Source organism: Phallusia mammillata, chromosome 5 (assembly GCF_965637545.1).
Source record: "Phallusia mammillata chromosome 5, kaPhaMamm4.hap1.1, whole genome shotgun sequence".
Classification (NCBI taxonomy): domain Eukaryota; kingdom Metazoa; phylum Chordata; class Ascidiacea; order Phlebobranchia; family Ascidiidae; genus Phallusia; species Phallusia mammillata.
Window position 1 is genome coordinate 23,705,031 of NC_137256.1, and position 22,561 is coordinate 23,727,591.

A 22,561-nucleotide genomic window follows, 5' to 3' on the forward strand; every position below is an offset into this window, starting at 1 on the left:
GCCAATCATGCTTGAGGCAATTTTAAACCCCACAGAACTGAAATGAGGACGAAACACAACTATTCTGCACTGGCTGCCTGGTAGATAAACATTTTTTTATGTCAAACGCGTAGCGTACGACTTCGCGTGACGTCATAAATGATTCGGTTGATTCGGCAAAACCGCCGAATATTCGGTTTCGGGCGAATCGTTCGGTACATCACTAGTTTCTACTACACTCATAATTCCGTTTTTAATGTATTTGGGTAATAAACAGGACTGCGTACTTTGGCAACTCAATTATTTGTTTGGTTTTTGAAGACCCAATCACATTTGGATATTATTTTATTTAACAAGATTACATGACATGTGTTTCCTTGTTTTTTTGTGCTTTAAAATATGACTGTAGTACTGCTGGAACACAAACTTTTTGGTAAACAAGTTTTTATATGCTCCAACAGGTGGTGGCTTAACAAAGATTTAAATTCTATTTTAGTGTCAATGTTGTGGATTCTAGAACTTTCACTTAGTGCTAATAAATCTGATACTTTCAAATCCAGATTAGTAGCTAACGTAAATCCTTGGAATTTTATACAACTTTGTGGCACATGTTTTATTTTTAAACCATTACACAATTGCTTACACCCATACAATGCCCTACCATCTAGTGAAACATTCTGGTCGCCGAAATTTTTTACATTCTGAATTTAATTGGGCTTTATCGTACAAGTTCAAGCTGTGTTTTTAATAACTGGGTGCAACAGAGTAGAAGAATTTATGGCTGTGCCTTTAGGGCTTTATTTATCTCACAATCTCTAGGATAAATGAGCATGTGTGCGCTATTGTTGTTTTTCTGCTAGTAATGCCTTATCATCGAATCAACAATATTTACAAAATAGTGGTGATATGTATAAAACCACTGAAAATTATCACAATTCGGTAGTTTACCACATAGAGTATAAGCCATCTGTAGGTATTAACTCAATGGGATTACAATTCTTGGCTTTTTAAATTGAAAAGATAATGGAGCTTTCTATATTGACTTTTTGTGACGTTTCTTTCAAAAAACAAAAATTCTTATTTTATATAATCTTCTTCCAATGATCTTACACCAAAATATATTCCGTTTTCACAATGTATTGTAACATCTTGTAGTCATACCAAACAGGTATAAAAAAGTTCCATCTATTGTATTATTGTTTAACTACTTAACATAAAAACATTTTGTGCCAAGCTGTTTTCTTATGTTTAAATCCTCACACAAGAATGCAGTAACAGCAGGCTGGCCCAGTTTCAAATTGCCACATTGGGAAGTGCCACTTCCCTTTTCTGCCTTAAATCTTCCCCCATTCTGTCTACAGCTTGCAACAATTTTGTTTTGACATTTTTGCAGAATATTTTGCACTAAAGAGCATTATATCATATAACACATCTTAGTGCTATAAATGTTGGTTGTATTTTAGGTTAAATGTAAATGGTTTGCCACTTTAAGACAATGCCATGTAGGTGCTGTTGAATTGTATCTTTGAGGTACGGTTAAGGAATATAAAATGCTGTTGAATAGCACTTACTGTATTGTATACTGTATTGGCTTGGCATTGGCTTAAATTTGTGCATTTTGTGTATAACAGGGAATGTTTATGTCAAATTGCTGGCCACACTGATATGTATTATGTTCCTTTTATCTTATTTACTAATAAAGAATATTTTCCCTAGGTCACAATGCTGTCACTTGTCAATCTAATGTAGTCCTTGATGAAACAAAACACAGTAAAGAAGTTCGAAGCGCAATGAATCACCACAAATCGTCAGGTAACATTTGACACTGAAATGTATAAGGTTTCTGCCAAGGTGTTGTGTTATCCACTGTGCTGAAATCAATGTTTAAAAGTTAAGTTTCACTAAAACATGTCATTTTTAATCTAATGGGATGGTGTATATCAAGAGTTGGAGAACTCTATACAATCTATAGAGATCCATTATTAGACAAAAATTTAAACAGACTTCATAGATTAAAAGCTGTTGCTGTCTGGCATATTGTTGTAACAATTTTTGCTCTTTTCACAGATTTGTATTGTAAAATAACGAAAGTAAATGACAGCTCTTGTAACACACAAAAAAAGGATTTTATAGATGTCGGCTAACGGTCAATGTAAATAGCATGGAGGCATGCCAATCTTAGGTTACAGGTCTGGAGATTGACAGCATAAAAGCTCAAGGCTATTTTGCTTACTTAGCACGTGCCTGTATTTGCAAGTCACGGAGCCACCGCGCGATCTTGGTAGTAGATTACGTAATGATGCACTAATTCGATGCAGGTTAAATACCAGCTCGTGTTCAATTGTTTGCACTTTCGGTGTAAGCTGGAAGCTAAAACTTTGTTTCATTTCATTTCTTGTGAAACAATATTGAAAACAGTTGGCCAGTCAAACGCCATAACACAAAAATGACCTGCCTTTTCACATGAAAGATGTATTTTACGGTAATTTAGGACATTGGTTAATACGTCTTTATGCGATCGTAATATCGTGTTTAAGCTTCGCTAGGGTTATTAGCATAACTTTTTTTCCCGCATAAAAACACAGGGTAAAATGGGTCGGCCTTTTGTTTGCAAAGTTGCTTGTTCCAATTTCGTGGTTGTATATTGTTTCGCCAATCAGGTGGCATTATTGTAAAGCCCATGGGTATTACCGTATGGAAGCCACCACCCGCCCACAGGACTATCAAAATTATCGATTTTAAAACAACGTAATATAACTAAAATGAGGCAGGCATTATCAAAGCGAATTCCGTCATTGTTTAGTCCACAGGTAATAAAACAAACAGTTTCAATTTCGCTGAGTGTTCAGTACCTTGAACCGCTTCATGTTTTCAATATATGTACCCGGCAAAACACTTCAACATTCAGGGCAATGTTCCCTGCTCGATGACCTCATTTAGGTGGTTGTTATCTACACTTACAGAGTGCCGTTGAAAAGGGGTTATAGGTCGTGGTGTAGAGGTTTGTTGTGACTGCTTATTGTTCATCACGGGGAGAAAATCACGACTCTTTTGAATCACAAAATGTTTTTCTTGCAGTCTGCTAATGTAGAGCATTCGATACGTTGAATTAAAAGAAACGTTTACACAACGGTATTCTATGTACATGACCCAGGAGGTTTATATATTGTTGGTTGGTGCGTTAGAAAAGGTTGTAAAACATTTTTTAATTTATTATTAAATTCACGTGTTTTTAATTACCATTTCATCTTATGTTAATTAACACTTCTTGCTTCAGGCAATTTTTTTTAACCTCGTAAGTCTTTAATAGATCTACATTGCGGATCTGGTTTACCTCAAAACCACAACTGTACGTTTCTTTGCACTGAGGATAATTATGCACTAATAAAATCTCGTCAGGAATATTTTCATATTTTTGCGCAACGCAAGGAGGTTGGAAAAATGACCAAATACAACGTATGGGCCATTAGGTTTTTTTTGTACAAAGGACGAGCTATGGCTTCGCATTACTAGTGTGAACTGTGTTTGGCGCTCATTTCGAACAGTTGAGTTCATAGTTTTGCTAAAACATTGATGTGTTCGGAAGATGCAACAATAAGCTGGTATTTCCGGTGACATCGAAATTCCATTTTCGTATTTTAGAAAAAACTGTTTTTTGAATTTCCGCCGTTTTTTATTTCCAATCATCTTGGACAAAATTCTGTCCTCACGTGATTTTCCAGTTGTCCACAAATTGAAACAAGGCGTATTTTTATGTCGATTGAGTCTATTGGAATGTTTGTAATGTCTTCGGACGGTTGTTTTATAAATCAATAACAAAGACCCCCTCCAATCTACCAAAACTAACTTATAAAATGCTTGAGTCAGCCAAGCATACGGTCGTTACTCCATTAATGGAATCCACCCCTGTTACAACGTATTAAACTCAGCATCAAGCCGTTCAATGAACTGTAAAGCTGAAAACACCCTTGTACCAGAGAAATTTGATGTCTACTGCGCCATCTTTCGACCAGGATTTAGTTTTTTACTCCATCCACCAGGTGTCAGTTGAGAGTTTAAAAGTGATTGATTTGGGTCAGAATTCCTGTCAATAGTTAAGGATCGCTGTGTTCAAACATTTGTATTTCAATTTGTAAATGTTTATTTTGTAGACCGTGGGTTTTACAAACTTTAAAATACCTAAAGAATCTTTGCAATACATCCTAGTAAGTAGATTTTGGGAATCATTTTCTATTCTGTTTGAAATCATTCACTAGATCAGTGGTTCCCAACCTTTGGTGGACCGTGGCCCCCTAAAAGTCACTTTTTGGCCTCGTGGCCCCCTTTAAGTAACCCTGAAGGACCTGTGGCCCCCTTGTAAAATGTAAAAGGCAATCTCGTGTTGGAATTCGGTACTAATTTCGGCTTTAAACAGGTCGAATAGAGTAACCAAGAATCCACAATCGTGAAAAACCTCAATATAGACAAATAGTATGTGAAATAGTCGATTGAATTAGAAAAAAGAAAAAAAAAGAAAAAAAATCGCTTTTAGTGGGTGTTTCTAGTGAATCTACACCCGTGCGTTTCAAAGTTACCGCTTTAAACTACCTATTTTTGGACTCCAAAGTTTCTAACAATTATGGCACATCAGTTTCGTAAAATCAATTAGGTCAAAAGTTTGGTTAAATGTTGCCTTGTATGACATTGCGGCATAGTGACACTGAAAACCACCAATTACAGCCAGACAAAAACGTGTTTTACAACAGGAATAAGAAACGCTTGTCACATTGTGGTGTGCGCACGGTACTAAACACTTTTACTACGATGTACCACACACAAACTTGTGGGACACACCTGATTTGTCGAACAGCTCTCTTAGCCTTTCTGGCGTCCCTCTTCAGTGGATGTTATAGCCGCTGGTGCTTGTTATACCTTCAAAATTGGCAGAGCGGACTGTTAGTAGTGGTAAAGGAGCGACTAAAAGCTGATCGAAGGTCGAATATCAGCTGCGTGTGATTGTGGTTTGTTCCATATCACCACGAGGCCACGCCCTGTGATTTCGGCCAAACGTTTTAGCAGCTTTGTGCCGCAGAATCAATTACCTGCTTGCAAAATACAGAACACCATTTTATTCTTTCTCACTTTTATATAACCTAAAATTCTGGTTATCCTGAGTTTTTTTGCATAGCTTTAATAAAAACCAAATTGCCAGCGATGTAAAATAAAACGTATTCATTTTATTAAACAGACGTTTCGACAAAAACAATTGTCATCATCAGTGACTTTTATGAAAGCTATTTGGTTTTTATTAAAGCTACTTTTTAAGTCCGTGTCTTGTGTACCTAAGTTTTTTTTTTGCATAGCTCTCTAAATGCACTCACTCTGGCTGCTGGAAGCAAACTTGTCTGTTAATTTAACGTTTTGGCATAGAAAAAAACCCTTAACATTTTTTTGAGATATCGCCATCAACGACATTTGTAAATTAGGGGACGTTTGTCGAATCAGCTTTACATCACAGTTTTAAGGTTTAAGCTCCGTTTTCGAGGAAAACTCTGACATTTAGGGCAAATCCATTGTTTAAAAAGCTTTCGACGACATTGTTGTTATGGTAACGGTCAGATGTATATTGTTAAAAGGGAAAATGAATACGACATCGTTATTCGTTAACGTGACGTAAATTGTAAAGTTTAGGTGAAGAACGATTAAATCTGGTTCTGGTCGCAACCTTTGCATTGTGGGTATTTCCTTTCCAAGGCTGTAAAACCCAAAATACCATAGAGTTTTCCCTGCAGTAAGCTAAAATTTGCAACACTATTAATGTTTCCACTCAAGTACAGCATATATAAAGGTATATTTAAGTACATTAGGTAAAAGTACAGCTTCTCTTGGGTAACATGAAAGTATAAAGTTCCTCTTTAGGTGGTTTTTCATGTCGCCATAATGTGTTGTCATACAAAATCCCGAAAAACCTCCTTTCCACCCACGCTTCTACGTCCAATGACTGCACAATGGGCTCATTATTCGCCACAAACCCCCACTGTTGCGTCACTCGTGTAACCTGGGCTCGTGAGCGGACCACAGCGGTGTAGTGTTCGCTCCCTGCTTTCGATTGTTGGTGATTGTTACATCACTGTGACAGATTGAAAAGCGATTATGTCGATTTTTTTTCAAATGTAAACAAGGGTGGCGTAATGATGTAAAATGACAGCAGAAGGGAGAATTGAACTTATGTATGATATCTAGTTACTAAATGTTAAAATGTGGTGAGTGCTTTGTTAGATCATAAGATTACAAACTTGGCCTATTTATATGCTTGCAGGATTGGTGTAATAAGGAAGATTAAGTAGTGAAAAATTGCAGAACTGCTTTAGAGCTTTATGACTGCAGAGCATAGTTTCGCTTTTAGCACGTATTTTGGGATGATACAACGAGGGGAGAAATGTAAATTGATGCTCTGTAAAGATTACAAATCTTCCTGGCTGGTTCAACGAATCCTGGGTCATGGCATGCAGGATTGTTCGCCACTGCATTGATTCCGTTCTTATCTGACCTAATATCGGTTCTAGCGCCTGCCGAACGGGCCAGTCTCGCAGCCAAGCAGCGGTGTTTGTTTCCATACAAACCTAGCTCCTCACGCGGCCGACCTCTCGGCGTGGAGGAGAGGGCCTTGCGACATCCTACCGGCTTAAATTACGCATAAAGGCCCGCGCAGTTCGGCGTTTTGTTACCTGGTAATGTGTTCTGCCCGAGTAGCCACTCATCTCCGGTTGCTGGATGTTGCTGCCCGCCAGCCCAAAGGCATAAGCCCGTGGCGCTATTTAGTTTGTTGCTGTTAACTGTGAGATCGTGTTCTATCGCGCTTTGCTGCATGCTGAGCTAAGGCATGCGAAAAATGCGCTGGATTATTTGAAATAGTCCTTAGTCGGCCCATGCTGATGTCACTTTTCTAATACCACAACACTACCATACATTCTTTTGTTTAATCGTCAAAAGTCTTTCCAGGGGTGTTTAGTGCGATTGTTGTTAGCACACTTATTCTATTTAAATAAGGTTTTTGTAAGAAAATTAGATCTGACTCGACAGTGTTGTTAACACGCAAATTTTTGCGTCCATATGATTAATTCCAAGTGTTCTTGGTTACCTGTATGAGTGTGAACAACTGTTTCAACCTTACTCGATTGTCACAACTGACATTTCCAGAAATCGAAATTCTGGGAGAATTGGGCATCGCAAGAAATGCGCTCAAAGCGAACTAATTCAAATAGTAGCCATAAAAAGCGCGAATTCAGCAAACCAATTCGCTGTGATGTACACACCGACGTACAGGTGTTTTGGGTGACGACTACACCGTTTTCACGTGTTTTCATCTCGATTTGAGTCTCCGCGCAGCCTTTCTGTGATGTTTTTCGACACTTCGAGTCGTAAAGTGGTCGCTTTCGTCGGATGATCGCACACAATTTGCGCGGAAATGGAAAACCGCAAGCCTAGTTCACGTCTCAATTACAGCCAAAAGTGGTTTGAGTCTTCTTTTCTTGACATCGTGCTTCAACATTCATAATGAAACCAAGTTTCCTTTTTTATGATGGTGTTTGTCTTTTGAAGCATTTTTCTGTCACAAAAAACGTTTGTTTGTAAATGTTGTCTGCTGTAGTTAGCCACTTACATTGCTTGTTGAACTAATGTTTTAACGTTGCGCAGCTATTTCCGGCTTGGTGATTGTTCAGTGCAATTATGTCACGATGTGTTCTGTCACCAAGCAAAACAAACTCAGCTTAGCTCAATGCAAAGCGTCGACCATCGGCTCTGTTTACGTTATTGTCTAAAAAAATGGTGCAAAACTTGCCCTCACAACACCCACATACCTAATGTACTGTATCTACAAATTCCTTAAATACTTAAAATGGCATTAGCCAAGAGTCCAGGTCGAAGTGTGGAATGTATGCTGTGGCATGCGATCAGTAGATGCGTTAAAATACCTGACCTTTCTCCCAAACGCTTGGTAGACATGATACGGCTAAGACGCTGACATGGAACATGGGCCTTTGATCATGTCCCGAAGGGCAGACTGAGCGTGTAATGCAAACGGCAAGGGCACAGGATTATACAGATTATGTGCTGGCTTGAAATGTTTAACAATACGATATATGGGCTTATTCTGTAATTGATTTTGTTTTTAAACAACATGGTCTCTGGTGGCTTCCGTTCCTGATGGAAGAAGACAGCTTTTACTAGTTGCGTATGTGCTGGGGCATTAAAATTAACCTGCGGAAAGAATTTTAATTTGTGATGTGTACAGCTATTAGTCTAACACTTTGATACAACGAAAATTGGCGCGTGGCATAATGAGAAAAGTATGTTGGAGACGTGTGCCAATTTTGTAATTACAGGTGGTAGAAGGTGATTTTGACATGTTATTATTGCGTTAGCAGAAACCGGGTATTTCTAAACGAATTTGCCTGATGGCGTTGGCTTCCCTAATTCGTTTTAATCCCAGATGATCGTTCTCGGTAACATGATATTGTAAAGAGGTTTTTCTCGCCAAGTCTGGTTGATCGAAGGTGACACCAAGGCGTCACTAAACCGATTGAATTCTGATTTGTTAAAATGTCTTTTCACTTTGCTAGTTATTCTCTTTCGTAATGCTTGTCAACTAAATGTGTTTATCCGGTCTGGAACCTGCGAGTAGACAGTTTTCAGGCAAGAGTCAGAGAGAGAAAAACGAAAGCATAATTGATTTATTTCCTTAGCCCCAGATGAAATATTTGGATGTTTTAACAGAGTTTGGTTTTCTTTTTGGAAAAGGTTTCTGTTTAGCATCGTTGCAATGCGGGAGCTTACTTTGAAAAGAAGAGCTAAGGGTAGTTGAGCATTTAGTCAGTATCTTAAAGTATGTTTGTTTTTCGCATCAACTTAATGTTACAAAAATACTTGGAAATATGTTATGAAATTGATCAGAATAACACAAGGAAACCATCCACACAATCTTTGTTTGAAATAAAACCACATCATAACTATAAGGTACATTAACCCAGTTTCACAAAGGTTCTATAAATAAAGCAACAGACACCTCGACATGTCAACTAATGCAAAAGTCAAGCCAATAAGACGTTGTTTGTTATTTTACCGATTTCTATCGCAAAGTTGTTGCGCTATCGATTTGGGCGTCCCTGTAAATGGAAAAGGGTTTGAAAGGTCACATTTATCCCGCGGAACCGAGAGAAGCACTGTTTTATGTATCACCGTGTTAAAAGGTAAACATTTATCTTGAACAGACCGCCAATAGAACGTAAATCGGACAGGTTTTGAACCTTGTGGCACCCCATAGTGTTTTTTCTGACGTTTACATGTTCATCAATTAAGGTTTGAAAACTGTGGCTTATTTGAAATGCTAATCAATTTTGGTAGATCCTTGTTTAAGTTTGTTTACATTTAAGAAAGTGAGTTTATTTCCGAAACACTTACCTGAACATTTAAGATGTCAAACAAAGGCTTTCGGTGTTGCCTGAAGTTAACACTTATGTTTGTGCAATAAACGTACTCGGAATTGCATTTGGTAATTTTCGACACTAATATTATCTGATATTTGTATTCATGGTAATGCAGCTGCAAGGTCAGGGTTTGAAAGGCGACTTGATATGCATAGGATGTAGTGGTTACGGTTATTAGAAGGCATGATGCGGTCAACTAAACCTTCCTCTGATTAACAAAGGACCTAGTGTTTGATTCACGCATGTGTTATATGCGTACACAGCTAAACGTTGAAAATTGAAAATGCTTACCTAACAGAAAAACGTATCACTAACTAAGGTACCGAGGACTTTTTTGCAATAATTCATACGTTTAGAGACTTGAAATTGACCTTTGGCGTAGTGTTTTTACCGTGGCTTTTTTTGTTCCAATTTCGCGCGGTTTTGTTTTTACAAATTGGCAATTGGTAACAGAATTGTTAAATAGGGTTAGTGAATTTTATGCCAAATGATCTGCTCAACAAGGGGAAATTTGCAATTAGAACTATGACATGTAAGAGATTTGGTAGGCAGCCTTTCGTTAATTACAGCTAAGGCCACGCCTCCTCAACACTCGCCAACTTACATTAAACTAAAACTGACGTGATGTGATTACCGAAAACAGTGCAGCAGAGCGTTGGCTTCAACACTCTTGGGTCTTGGCTGTTTGGGCAACACGTTTTTCCGCTCACTCCCTAAACCCAACCATCGATTTTCAGTCACGCTTTCAAGGCCTGGTTTTTGTATGGCACCGCACTTGCAGGCCTCCAAAATTAGCCCGTTTTCAACACGCCTTTTCAATCATAATTTGACACTTGGCAAGGAGCTCTCGTGGGAGCCTATAGTCCCTTATCTGCCCCCAACAAGCACGAGCACTGGCCACAGGACGTCATCTGCAAGGCTTTGAACATTCGATAAGAGAGGTTATCTTTTGTGACGCAGTCGTGTTTTTGTAGTCGCCTCGTCTGGTGCAAATTATGGGGGTCACAGATCGTATACGTCATGGTACCAATTGAGGCGCACTGTGCGACCCCCAGACTAGAATACGATTTTGTATGTGGCTTTAACCGAGCTAATGTTTTCTTGTTCAAAATATATTGCATTACATAAACCCGCGCCTTAAACTTGAAGAAATTTGTCTTCTATTTTTGCGATGTCTGTGACTTTTATGGTCGGCGTTATTGCTTCATTGGAGGGTTGTTTGCAAAAACCTACAAAATCTAGCTTACAAATGGCACCACAAAATGGCAAAATGGTAGTAAATCAAAGCTTGCGTCAAATTACTGTCAACCCATTCGTATCCGAATAATCCGATGTTATGATAATACTCGCCTAATTCGTCACATAAAACGACATTGATGTTTAAATTGTGGCTAAATAGAAAGATTTTTTTAATTATAGCAGTAACTTTGCCATACAAAGGCCTGATACACAAATAAACAGTTTATTCAGTTTATTAACGCTACGTGCCACCAGACTAGACTAGGGTTGAAGACAGTAGCCTACAAATATATTTAGTTCGTTTAACATGCTGGGCTGAGATTTGTTGCCTACTGACATGCTTGCATTGTACACAGCAAGCGCAGCATTAACATAGGAAATCAGACCTCTGCGAAACGGAAGTGATTTTTTCCCGTTTCCGTGTCACACCAAGTACACTTTACGGCGTCGACGCGCAAACCAAAGCACGTAGCAATCCCGTCTGCACGAACACCTCCTCAGGTCTGTGCGAGAATTTCTAGTTCGGTCGATAGCTTATTGATCTGAAGCAGGAGCGCTTGCCAAACCCGGTCTGTAATTTTCACCTTCAATTTCAGAAACATTCGCTTTTGGGCCCCGAGGCTACGACGCGTTTAAGCGGTTTAAGCTGCGAACACGTCATCGTTACACACACGCACGCACCGGGCTCGTGTTTACTGTTGCGCGCGCGCTTGTGTGTTCCTTCCATTTCCGTGCCGCGGCTTTGCTCTCAAGAGAAGCAGTGCAAAGAGAGAGAAGTAGCGGCGGACTTGGGAAAAGAAAGGCGCCTTATCGTGCTTTGCGGTGGTCGCCGAAGCCCTCCAAAATCGGCTTGAAAGTTCCTTGCCTTCGTCTTGTATGTTCCCCTTCGACGGAATTGGGCCTGTGCCCGAGCAAACGAAATATGACGTTAAAACTACGTCATGGAGTTATGTTTTGTAGGGAAACGCATTCCAGTAGCTAGTCAGACAATTTATCAGCTGTTGAAGAATTTCAAACATTTAGTTTGAGTAGCAGTTAGTTTAGAAAGGATTTTTTTCTTCGTAATATATTTTAGGTCGCTGGCGTGGTTTTAATTAGAATTTTAAAGTTGAAATTTTACAGTTTAGAAGCCAATGCAATTTGGCACGACTCCAGCAAATCAGACATTGCTGTTCTCGCTTTTGCATACAAATTTGGTGGCACGCACATGGAGTTAAAATGAAAGAGTTTTCGTGGAAATAAATTTGCTGGAACGTAAAATAACGCACTCACATTAATCGTGCCCGTGTTGCCATGCGGCGTGCATTTCAGTCAAAATTCCGCGTATAAGTCAGTTTGCGCTTTGTCCATTTGACACGCGCCACGCTGGCACATTTAACTAGTTTTTTGATGGACAAATAGCCACAAAATCAGTCTGCTCTGTAATCAGATGCGTCGGACAAACACCGAGTAATCTGCGGGAAACTTGCTCTCGTTGTCCCGCAGTCGATTGCAAATATCACCTGTGGTCTTCAGCTGACGAGAACCGCCGAGAACGGGGGCGTGCGAAAAGCTCTTGTTGCTTGCACGTGAACAAAGGGCGTGGATTTTCACACCGCTCATCCACTTGTAACGGGAACTGCGTTATGACGTCAGTGCGCTACCGCAAATTTTAACCCGGGTTTCCGGCAACGTTTTTTGATGGACAACTCACCACAGATCCAGCAACAGTTTCGGAGTCAGACAAGTTGTTGTTGGCAGGAAACAGTAAAAAGTTTTATCCCAGTGTGTTACTGAAACGTTTTCAGCTTGGTTGATTAAAGTTATAGTTTCAAGCCCTGAATTGTGTGCCCAAATGCATGGCCTTCGCTCTTTCGCAGCAAAGGTGACAATCTGTATGTTGTCTTTAGCCTACTGTTTGTTTAGTTAGTTGACTTTTGTGCGTTGATACCAAATTGAATGCCTGTGTGTTGGACAGAATTTAAGTAGAAATTTGTGTGTTCTAATGTAGTTGATATTTTATCTAGTTTGAATATTGTTTGCACATTCAGTTAAACACAAGATATGTCAGTTTATGATTGTGGGAATTAGTGGACGTTTCAAAGTCTGTTACTTACCAGTTCCACTTGTGTTTGTGTTTGAACCTCGATATAACTCTATGCCAGGAACTTATAAAAAAAAGTCGCAAAGTTTCAAACCCGACACATCAGTTTCTTGTTCCTGTTTCGAAACAGACACACAAAAAAGACGATTAAAAAGTGAAACTGATTGTGTTAACTTACTCTCACCGTATGTAGCAGTGCCAGTGACGTCAAGTTAAGGTCCACAGCGGGTTTTAACATTTTAATTACGCGGTTTTCACCCAACCCTCTCCACACGGCAAGTTAATTTTAGGCGTGGGATGTTCAAGGTTGACAAGGCGTGCCCAGAGCATTAAAACGGGTAAAAACAGCTGGTGGATTAATCCGTTGTTTAATTTCTGCTACAATTAAGTGTTGTGTTGGTTTAAATAAAACGTTTAACTATGTCTTCCCACCTAGATTGCAATTCGCAGTTTTGTTTGCATAAAGTGTCCTACTAAGTTATTTTTTATACCTCGTTTTTAATAATGTGCTCAAAACGCTTTTAATTTATCATTATGACGTCACAGTCATTAACTAGACCAGAGTATGACGTCACTGAAAATTTACAACGAAAGACCCCCGCGAAGATTTATTGATTCAGACCGACAATAAATCGAAACAATGGGCGGGATTTTGAGGCTGTCTTCCCCGCCAGTCATTCAGTCTGGTCCCGGCCTGTGTGCGGCAGTAACTTTTACATTGTTTAACAAGCGTTGTCTCTTGTCTCTGTTGTTAAAAGGATTGGTTTTCGTTTCGCTTTGGCGACACATAGTCGTGACTCACAAGTTGATTTTAGGCGACATTGTATGTAGTAGATTTTCGGTTTTGTTGGACTTTGCAATTTAAAGTTCGATTTCTGGTGTGGTGCGACAGATTGGTGATGAAACCCGACCAAAAAGTATTTTAGACAGTGAAAGTATATTGCTGTGAAGTGGCAGGACTACGACCATAAAGTAATTCGTACCAGAGGTGTCACATTGATAACATATTTCAAACTGATGTTTTAGAACTAGTGTATATATCTGGTGCATATCGTCAATGTGTTGCCTTATTGCACTACCAGCCGGAGTCAGGCTTTGTATGCGAATCGGCAGTTAACAAAATAACAAATTTTGGGTGCATATAAGTTAAAATAACTGATCAGTTATGAGACACTGGTTTAGTGAGAGGCAAGGGGTTGTTTGGCCACAGTACGGTACTTACGGCCAGGATTAAAAGTGTTAAATGATACTCGCATCGTATTTCTAACATCCAACTACCATGTAATAAATTCCTATTTGGCTGAAGCTTTCGGTCTCTGCTGTAGAGCGTTTGTTGTTGTATTCATTGGTTCAATACGCTTCGAGTCTAACGGGCGGATTGTTTTTGCAGATGAACCAGGAAACCCGCCAGGTACAGTGTCAGTTAAGCCGGAAAGCATGCGTCTGAACGACCGTAGTCCTGGCGAAGACACCTCAATGGCGAATTACAACCACAGCAATGGAGTATTACATCAGCGCCTGTATCAAGACGACAGACACCTGCTCTCGTCCTACCGCAACTGCTCGACCGAATCGCCGACCCGCTCCCTGTCTCCGGTTGCTAAGCGACCCCAATCGCCTAGCAACGTGACCGACAGCGAGCACGGACCGCGGCCGATGGTTCTACCTCACCCTTTGACTTCGATGGCCGGGGTCAGCGGACACCCGATGGCACACTTCGCCCCACACAACCCCATGTTGCCATTTCTCAACCCCTTCATGTACCCCGCGGCGGCGTTCGACCCCAACGTCTGCGCCGAGACTTTAGCGCGGCAGCAAGGACTTGCGCTGAGCGGCGAAGTGGAAAGACAACAACAACAATCGCCTGGTTCTTCGCCGAACGCGGCCTCGTCGAGTGCTGGAATTACACCCGCTGCTCTACAAGGCTTTATGTATCCCCTCGCCGCCAATCCGGCCTACTTAATGGGCGCTCGCGTCTCGCAGACACCTGGTATGGGCTTGGCAGACATCCCAATGCTTTTCCCGTCGCAAATCGCGGCGTACGGCGCCAGCATGATGCCGCCGGGCCAAGTTCCGGCACTCGGGGCCCTGAGCGAGGCCGACAAGCGAGTTTACGAGAGTCTTCCCGGCTTTGCGCACCACACTCAGGCTCATTTGCTCGCAAACCCTTACTTCAAAAGCTTCTGCGCTCCGACCGCCGCTGCAACGAGCATGGATGCGATATCAGCTACAAAGGACGCCGCAGCCGCAGCAGCAGCAGCCGCCGCAGCGGGGGCAGCAATACCGGGTATGCCAGGATACTCACTTGAAGTTTTACTCAAGTATCAAGACCTGGCCAATGAAGCGATGAAAATGAAGGGTATTTTATCACCGCAACAATCCTCCCCCTCACCGGCCCCCAGACGCTCCTCATCACCCGAATCATCAAAGAAATCCCATCCTGTTGCCCCCTACCCCTTCTCGGTGCCCTTTCCACCAGCTTATCTTACGAACCCGAGCGGTGCGCTGTCGAAATCCCCTGCCCCCGAGCGTAAAGTATCAACCCCCACGATGGGTCCCCTCAAGAACGGGACTGGGGTCCCACAGCCCCACCACCAGCACCAACAAGACGTGGCTGCCCGAGCTGCAAGGGAGAGAGACCTCATGTATGCTGGAAACAACCACGATCTGGGAATGCATGTAAACGGGGATGAAGCTAGGAGGAAGCTAATGGCTCTCGCGCAAAGGTGGATTGGTTTTTCTTTGTTAGTTTACAGCTTTACTTTTACAAGTACATTGGCATGCTGCTTTTTCGCTTTTAGTAAGTATAACAGCATGCCCCAAGTTTTGACATTTTAAAGTTGCCAAATGTTGTATGACCCTTGGCAAACTAAACAGTTGTCTAACTTTTCGGTATTTAAGTAAGCATAACATCAATTAAGCCAGATTTTTGGCATCTATTTCTTGGCAATGACATTAATATCACATTGTATTTTTTTATCTTAAAGTTCGCTATAGAGTATCTTAAAAAGGTTTGCTGCAATCTAGATGCGGCAGCATGCTTTACTGTGTGGTATAGAACTTGTTAGCAGCCATAAACGAAGGCATTTAAATTTATCAAATACACTTAAAAGGATCTCAACAGAGAAAGTGCATAGTCATCACATTGAAATTAAAGGTTAATTCAGCACCCGGCAATCAAATTTACTCAGAATTACATTGTATTGATTCGTCTACAGCGTGCGAGCGGGCCTGGAATAGCCCAGATACGCTGGAAAGCACAATAGATCACAATCTTTGTTGTTGCCAAGTTGACGCAACTTAAAGCCGCGCTTGCTGAAAGGCTCTCATTGTTCTTGTGTGACCCACGAAAAGTCGCCCAGCCAAACTCAGAGTTACATTCAGCAGTTTCGGGTCGGTGGCTGTTTACAGAGTATCTGGGTCGCTCTTCAAAGAACGACTTGTTCGTTGGCTTGTCACGCACCGCTGCGTGTTCACTCATGCGCAACAGGGTCTGCGTGTGCGGCATCTTTGTCCGTTAAAGCGTGACGGAGTCGAATTTGAGGTCGTGCATTTTTGGCATTTTTTGCAGGGCCCACTATTAGGCGAAACGTAGTAAAACCATTGGCAGTTCATTACAAACAATTGTTCAAACCCTGCTGAGTCTAATGTGGTTTCCAGCTGGTTAAGTGCAAAAAAAACCCTTGTATTATTCATGAAAAATCAAAAAGTATTTTCGACATAAAGTGCACACATGTTGCAACAGATTCTCCAAACGTTTGTCTAAAACCGTTTGCAAAACAAGTCCATAAGCTCAAAAAATGCCATGAATTTTGTTTTGCCCTAACAACTGTAGTTTAGAAGGAAAAAATGCCAACACTTAAAAATGTGTTTGTTTGTTGCCTCTATAATAGCAAAGGGGCATTTTTCTATGGTTAGTAGTGAAAACTTTTTCATCATTGTTTTAAGATTGCCTTACACACTTACACTTCTGTAGTGCATTAGTTTGTGTCGAGTTTAATTAATTTTAACTACATCTCAATGGGGGTTTCATTAACAGCCTAAAACACTGGGCGTTTCATTCAGCTGATTATTTTGCTGCAGCTAATTGCGCGATAATGATCATTGCCAAACTGCGATAATTACACGTTTTGACGGTAATTTTCTGATTTCCTCGCCCAATTAACAATGATCTTACCGTTCGGAAATTTTAATTTTATTAAATGAAAAGTATTTGCGTTGAGAGAAGAAATTATGAATTGGTGACTTAATTTTGTGCTGTTTTCACACATTGAATCTTATATAAATGCACGGGGCTTGATAGATTTAAGTTGGATTCGGATATCGTGTAGATTTCCTCTGCTATAAATTTGCACTAGTTGTACATTGGTCTTGCAATCTCAACGCACAAGACAAATCATAGGTGCACATAAACTGGTGTGTGGCCACAACGTGCACATCTAATGTTGCTCACAGTGGTCCTCAGTGTACTCTTGTAGACTGTGTATACACACACATATATAAAGGTATACAGAACATTGACTTTTAGCATTTAATCCTTCGCCTAGGGGTATGGGTATTAGGTCCAGCATCACAATTAGCACTACTTACACTTATTAGGTGAGTTTATACCAAAACGTGTACAGTTTATTTTGCCCTTTACGAATCCCTCTACATCCAGTTTATTAAACATGTTCCTCTCTTGATTCTTTGTGTTAAATTATGGCGCCTTAGGCGAGCGCCAAGCCCAACTCCGACAGCGAGAGTGGTAGGAAATGCGTACGGTTATGTTTTGTTTTGCAACAAAACTTGGAACGACGAGTGTAAGTTTTTTTAGGCTGTATCATCATGTATTAATGCAACCTATATAGTTTTCGCGTTGGCTTTAAGTGGCTCCTAGCCAATAGCCGTACAGTAGTAACCGAAAAGTTTTGTTAAAATGATCTAAAACGTTTTAGACAAACTTAGCTCTTTTTAAGTACTATGGACAATTCCATGGACCTCTTGGGGCTTTTCGGTCCCCAGGTTAAGAATCACTGCTTTGTAGTAACTAAATATAGAACAAAACAAAAACTAAACTAACAAAAGACAGCATTGCAAGAAGCTCATGGGCGGGCTCTTTATGGCTCCAGCACATTTAGGCATTGTTTCCCCAAACGTGGATAAAAATAATGCAAGCAAACCCCCCAAAACTTGTAAGCCGTTTTTCTCTCTCTTGCATACAGTAGAGCGCCTCAACCCCTGACGTAATGGGTTATCTTTGCGGTTTCTCGTGAAGCAGAACCGAAATTCTTGGCACAGGCGGTTTGTTTATCTCGAGCAAGTTTAATTTTCGTGCCTCACTTTAACCTTACCAACCCTTTCCTCCTTTTGTTTCGCCTTTCCCCCTTTACAGAGCAAGAGTCTACGGTGCCACGTCTTATAAGTCAAACAACAAATACAGTAGTAGTTTTATAGATTTTAGTTTGCTGCAAAAGACGCACAAACAACATTTGGTTATTTTAGCTATTAGGCAAGATTTTGGGACCACATTAAAAAAACGCAGAAATACCTAATGCAGTATTGCCACAATTTTCCTTCATCTCTTAGCAGGGAATTGTTTATGTGTTGAATCTTTTAGCCATTATGACTAATATGAATAATATGATAATACCTGCCATGTGACTGATATAAATGAAATGAAAATTACCAGCTTAGATCCCGTGATTGTGTCAAGTTACAATGTTTTTAAGCCAAAATTATTTGTGATTAGAAATTAGTTTTTCTCTTTTACCCCATTTTGACATTATTAAACAACCTTATTAATACGAGCGGGTATAGTTGGAAAGAATGTGAAAAACTGTATGCAAATCCAAGTTCTATATACTGCACAGATCGAGTCATGCGTGGGCATATAGGAAAAAATGTAAATATATTTGCATGTCACTGTATTGAACTTGGTCTGGAGTACTTATATGTCACCCCATGGCTTTATTAAGTCTTTCGTCATATATCAAAAACATACCTAATAAGTAAGCTGTCGCGGGTTCGAATCCTACCAAAACCTGGTTTATGCTCACCTAAAACGGTTATATATTTGAAAAGTTGGTTCTGGTACAACGACTTCAGCAGTGCCGGGAAGTAGTGTATTGTAAAGCATTGTCCTTCAGACTTTTTCCTTACAAGAACCTTTTGTAACTGATGCTGCAATCACATGGTACCTATGTAATTGATGTAACAATTAAGGAGCATTTTTGGTGTGCTTATAAAGAAGGAATAAAAATTTTAAGCTAGAATCCTACAACTGAAAGTTCCTCCAACAGGCAGCATGGTCATCGACGATCACCGTTTATGTAATTAAATACAAATAAATTAAATAATATATATATTCCAAGATATTCATCGTCAGATTTCGTTACTAGGAAAATACTTTCCATTCTTAGTCAGAATCCTACAAATGCGATATTTTTCAAGAAAACAAACTATTTTCTAGTGGTGTAACGTAAGTTACAAATTACTCACAGTTGTACAACGTTTTGTGAAACCTCTCCCTTGGTGCTCATACACCCATGTGTATGTTATGGTATACCCTTTGGGGTTAACCTAACATCCCAGGTTAAAGAGTACTATTTACAACATATATTTAGCAACGTTTTAAGTTATAAGTTTGCATATATTTTTTTGTACTACTAAAACCTTTCGTTTCAGGCCGCGAAATCCATCAGACTTGTACTCATCACCATACAAAGGTCCACACGACCGAACAGACAGACGATCTCCTTCCCCCTACAACAGCGACCGTCGGCGAATTTCACGAGAAAGATCTCCAGGTCGTTCTTTATCGGCCGACAAATCTGCTAAAAAGCGTTCACACGATAGCTCGTACCCAGAACCGAAGTCGCGAAGCCCAGGACTGCAACACCAAATCGACGGGAATCGAGTTACGAAATCCCCGCACCGTCGCAGCAGCAGTCCAATGTCTCGAATGCCACCGCGGCACAGTCAGGGCGCGAACCCGTATTTAGCTGTTCCCGGAAACAAAGCGGCTCAGGACAAAGAAACCCCATCCTACTTGACCCAGACGCCCCCGTACGCGTTCCCACAGACCCTGGGTGGTTTCCCTGGTGCCCCATACGCACTGCAATCGTATCTGCGACAAGCTGACCCGAACGCCCCCGCTGGTGTAAAGTCATCAATAGCAGGCTTTACCTCCCCTGCCTTCTCCGCAGGACAAACTTCTCAACTTTACCGAAGCCCAGCGCCGGCTGATGTAAGTAACTAATGTTGTTTCTGTGTAGGTTGTTATGTTCATTATCGTACAACGGGCCATAAAATTGGGACCAAACCTGTAAGTACAAGCCTGGAACAAGATTTTTTGTTCAAAACAAAGCCTAAATTAAAACCGAAAGCTATTTACCAAGGAAAATTTACTAAGCTGGCCTGAATCAAGTCCCTTTTGTACAAACTAAAGTCAGAATCTAAAAGTTCAACCTGAGCTGAATCCCTAGTCGTATCAAGCCCTGATTTATTTGAGTGATGTGTCTGCATTTTTTTAAATTTCGTTTAGTGTTACTATTATGACTGTAAACATAACCTACGCATGATAACAAATGCACATCTATCTAAAGCAGTGGTTCTCAAACTCGGTTTTCGGGGCCGCATGCGGCTCCCAAGTACTTATTTTGCGGCCCGCACCAGACCTCAGAAAACCACCAACGATTGCTATTTTAGCTTTCAAAGTAATAATCTTTAGTGATTTTCTCAAGGTATCGTTTTTTTGCGGCTTCCTGCACACTTAAAAAAATACCATTTGGCCCCGACAATAAAAAAGTTTGAGAACCACTGATCTAAAGTGTTTCCCAAATTTTTAAACGCAATGCTTTATCAGCATTGGTAATAATCACAGTATCCAAACTATGATGCTGTGCAATAAGTAGCAATATTTCTGCGAACCAAAAGGGCATAGATATTTTAACGCAGGATGGTTTCCTAAAAACCCATGATTTAAATTCAATTATAATCTAAACGAAATTTCGAATTTTCAGGCCGCGGCACTCGCTGAATATTCCAGACTAGCTGGAATTCCTCCTTATGCTGCGATAGCTCTGCTGATGCCCCAACAACAACAGGCTTTGCGTCAGTCGGTGATTGCTCATGCCACTCAAAACACGCAGGTACGAGGGTTTGCTGATTTGAATTTTTTAACTAAGTTGTCGTTATTGTTTCCAGCATACTTTTTGTCTTGTGCAAAAAAAACTTAGACTTTAACAATGCAGTTAAATCTATGCAGTAAAATAGAATTAGCGATTAACCGTATTTGTCTGTATTGGGAAGAGCAATCGCTCAGAGTCGTATCGCCACATCACCTTATGGCTGGACGTGCGCTTTTTCTTGACAGAATTTACTCGAGAAAGAACGAAGCAGTCCAGTTGTCAATCCAATGCTTCAAGCTCACCACAGAGCACAAGCTCAGAATGCAGCCAAACTGGCGGCAAGAGACTCACCAGTCCCACAGCAGCACGTAGCAAGCACCGCCAGCAGCAACGCGACGAGCAAAGCGCCCAAAATGGTCCCCGGTCTTCCATACGCATACGGAGCTTATGCGAAATCAAGGACCCCGCCTGGATATCAGGAAGTTCCGGTAAAACGTGAAGCGGCTTCTCCGCAAGCGCGACGTGCGAGTCACTTGCCGACGTTTAGCGGGAAGGTCGGGGGAAATACGGTGCGCTCATCGGACGAAGAGAGGGCGAACCGGTTGAAGAGGAAAGTACAGGAGGACGAGGAAGAACGAAACGCGGCGGGAAAAGATGCTGGAGTGAAACAGAGGAAACGTGAAATCAATGCAGGTTGGTAAACTGATCAAATTTGATCATCAGTGGCTTGATTACTCTTGCTTCAAAGTGCGGAAAACCAAAAAAAAACATGACGGTTGGACGGTTGTATATGCTGAATGTGTTTTTATCAGGTGTCAATTACACACTGTTGTTTCATTTCATATTCAAATAGAAAATTGAGATCTGTATTGGAATATGAGTTACAAGTTTTCGAATTCCGGTTTAACGCATGTCTCGTTCACTATTAGGGCTTTACTTTTTTAGAAGGGTTTAAGAAGGGTTTGTTGATACTTTTGCCACCAAATAGTCCAACATACAGCAGATAAATTGTGCCATGTATGTGTAGAACCTTATCTGTATGTGGTATACGTTAGGGGTTTTCGGTTTTCGCAGTTTTCGGTAGGGCGTAAAATTTCTGTAGGGATTTTCCTTTGGCAATTGCTTTGGGAATTTTCTTCACTTCCTTTTAAGTTACGGGAAGCCAATAAACGTCCTTCCCACTTCAGTTTGACTAAAGCAACTGGATTTTGCTGACAAAGGTTTTTTGCTATGAAGCATTATAAATAGATTGACTTTGCAAAATGCCCGCGGCGTGATAAACCCAACTTTACGTGTTCTACATCCTATGAGAGACCGTGTATTCTTCGGTGCGCAGCCATGTCGTAGATATACGAGCCGGAAAAACGCTTTTCGTTTGAGCTCTGTACGTGCTTTTCCGGAAGTATTATCGGAACATGTGGTGGCGAGGGACGCTTTGGTCTGTTTGTTGTCAACTTTTACACTCGAAAAGACGTGGTAAAAAGCTGTTTTCGCGTTGCCAATAGGCACAACACTTCAACGTTTGCAACTAGCGATTTCCCCATTTCTGTGTTTAAATATAGCGACTTCCAAGCGAAGTTGAACTCAGTTTAATGGTGAGTTATGGTCCTGGTCAGCAGATATTACTCGTAAAACATTGCCTTAAAACTTACTTTGTAGCAACCATTTTGTATAGGACATCA

At 40.8% G+C, this 22,561-nt stretch overlaps 1 protein-coding gene across 1 annotated transcript in view; it reads left to right on the plus strand.

The window, feature by feature from the left end:
* The window catches only part of LOC145228071 (uncharacterized), a 33,197-nt gene that overhangs the window by 1,841 nt on the left and 8,795 nt on the right, over positions 1-22,561 (plus strand). The window contains exons 2-6 of the mRNA XM_080093049.1: positions 1,696-1,791; positions 14,159-15,494; positions 19,435-19,996; positions 20,772-20,900; positions 21,125-21,572. Coding sequence (XP_079949175.1) covers positions 1,696-1,791; positions 14,159-15,494; positions 19,435-19,996; positions 20,772-20,900; positions 21,125-21,572 — 2,571 coding nt within the window. The remainder of the gene's footprint in view (positions 1-1,695; positions 1,792-14,158; positions 15,495-19,434; positions 19,997-20,771; positions 20,901-21,124; positions 21,573-22,561) is intronic.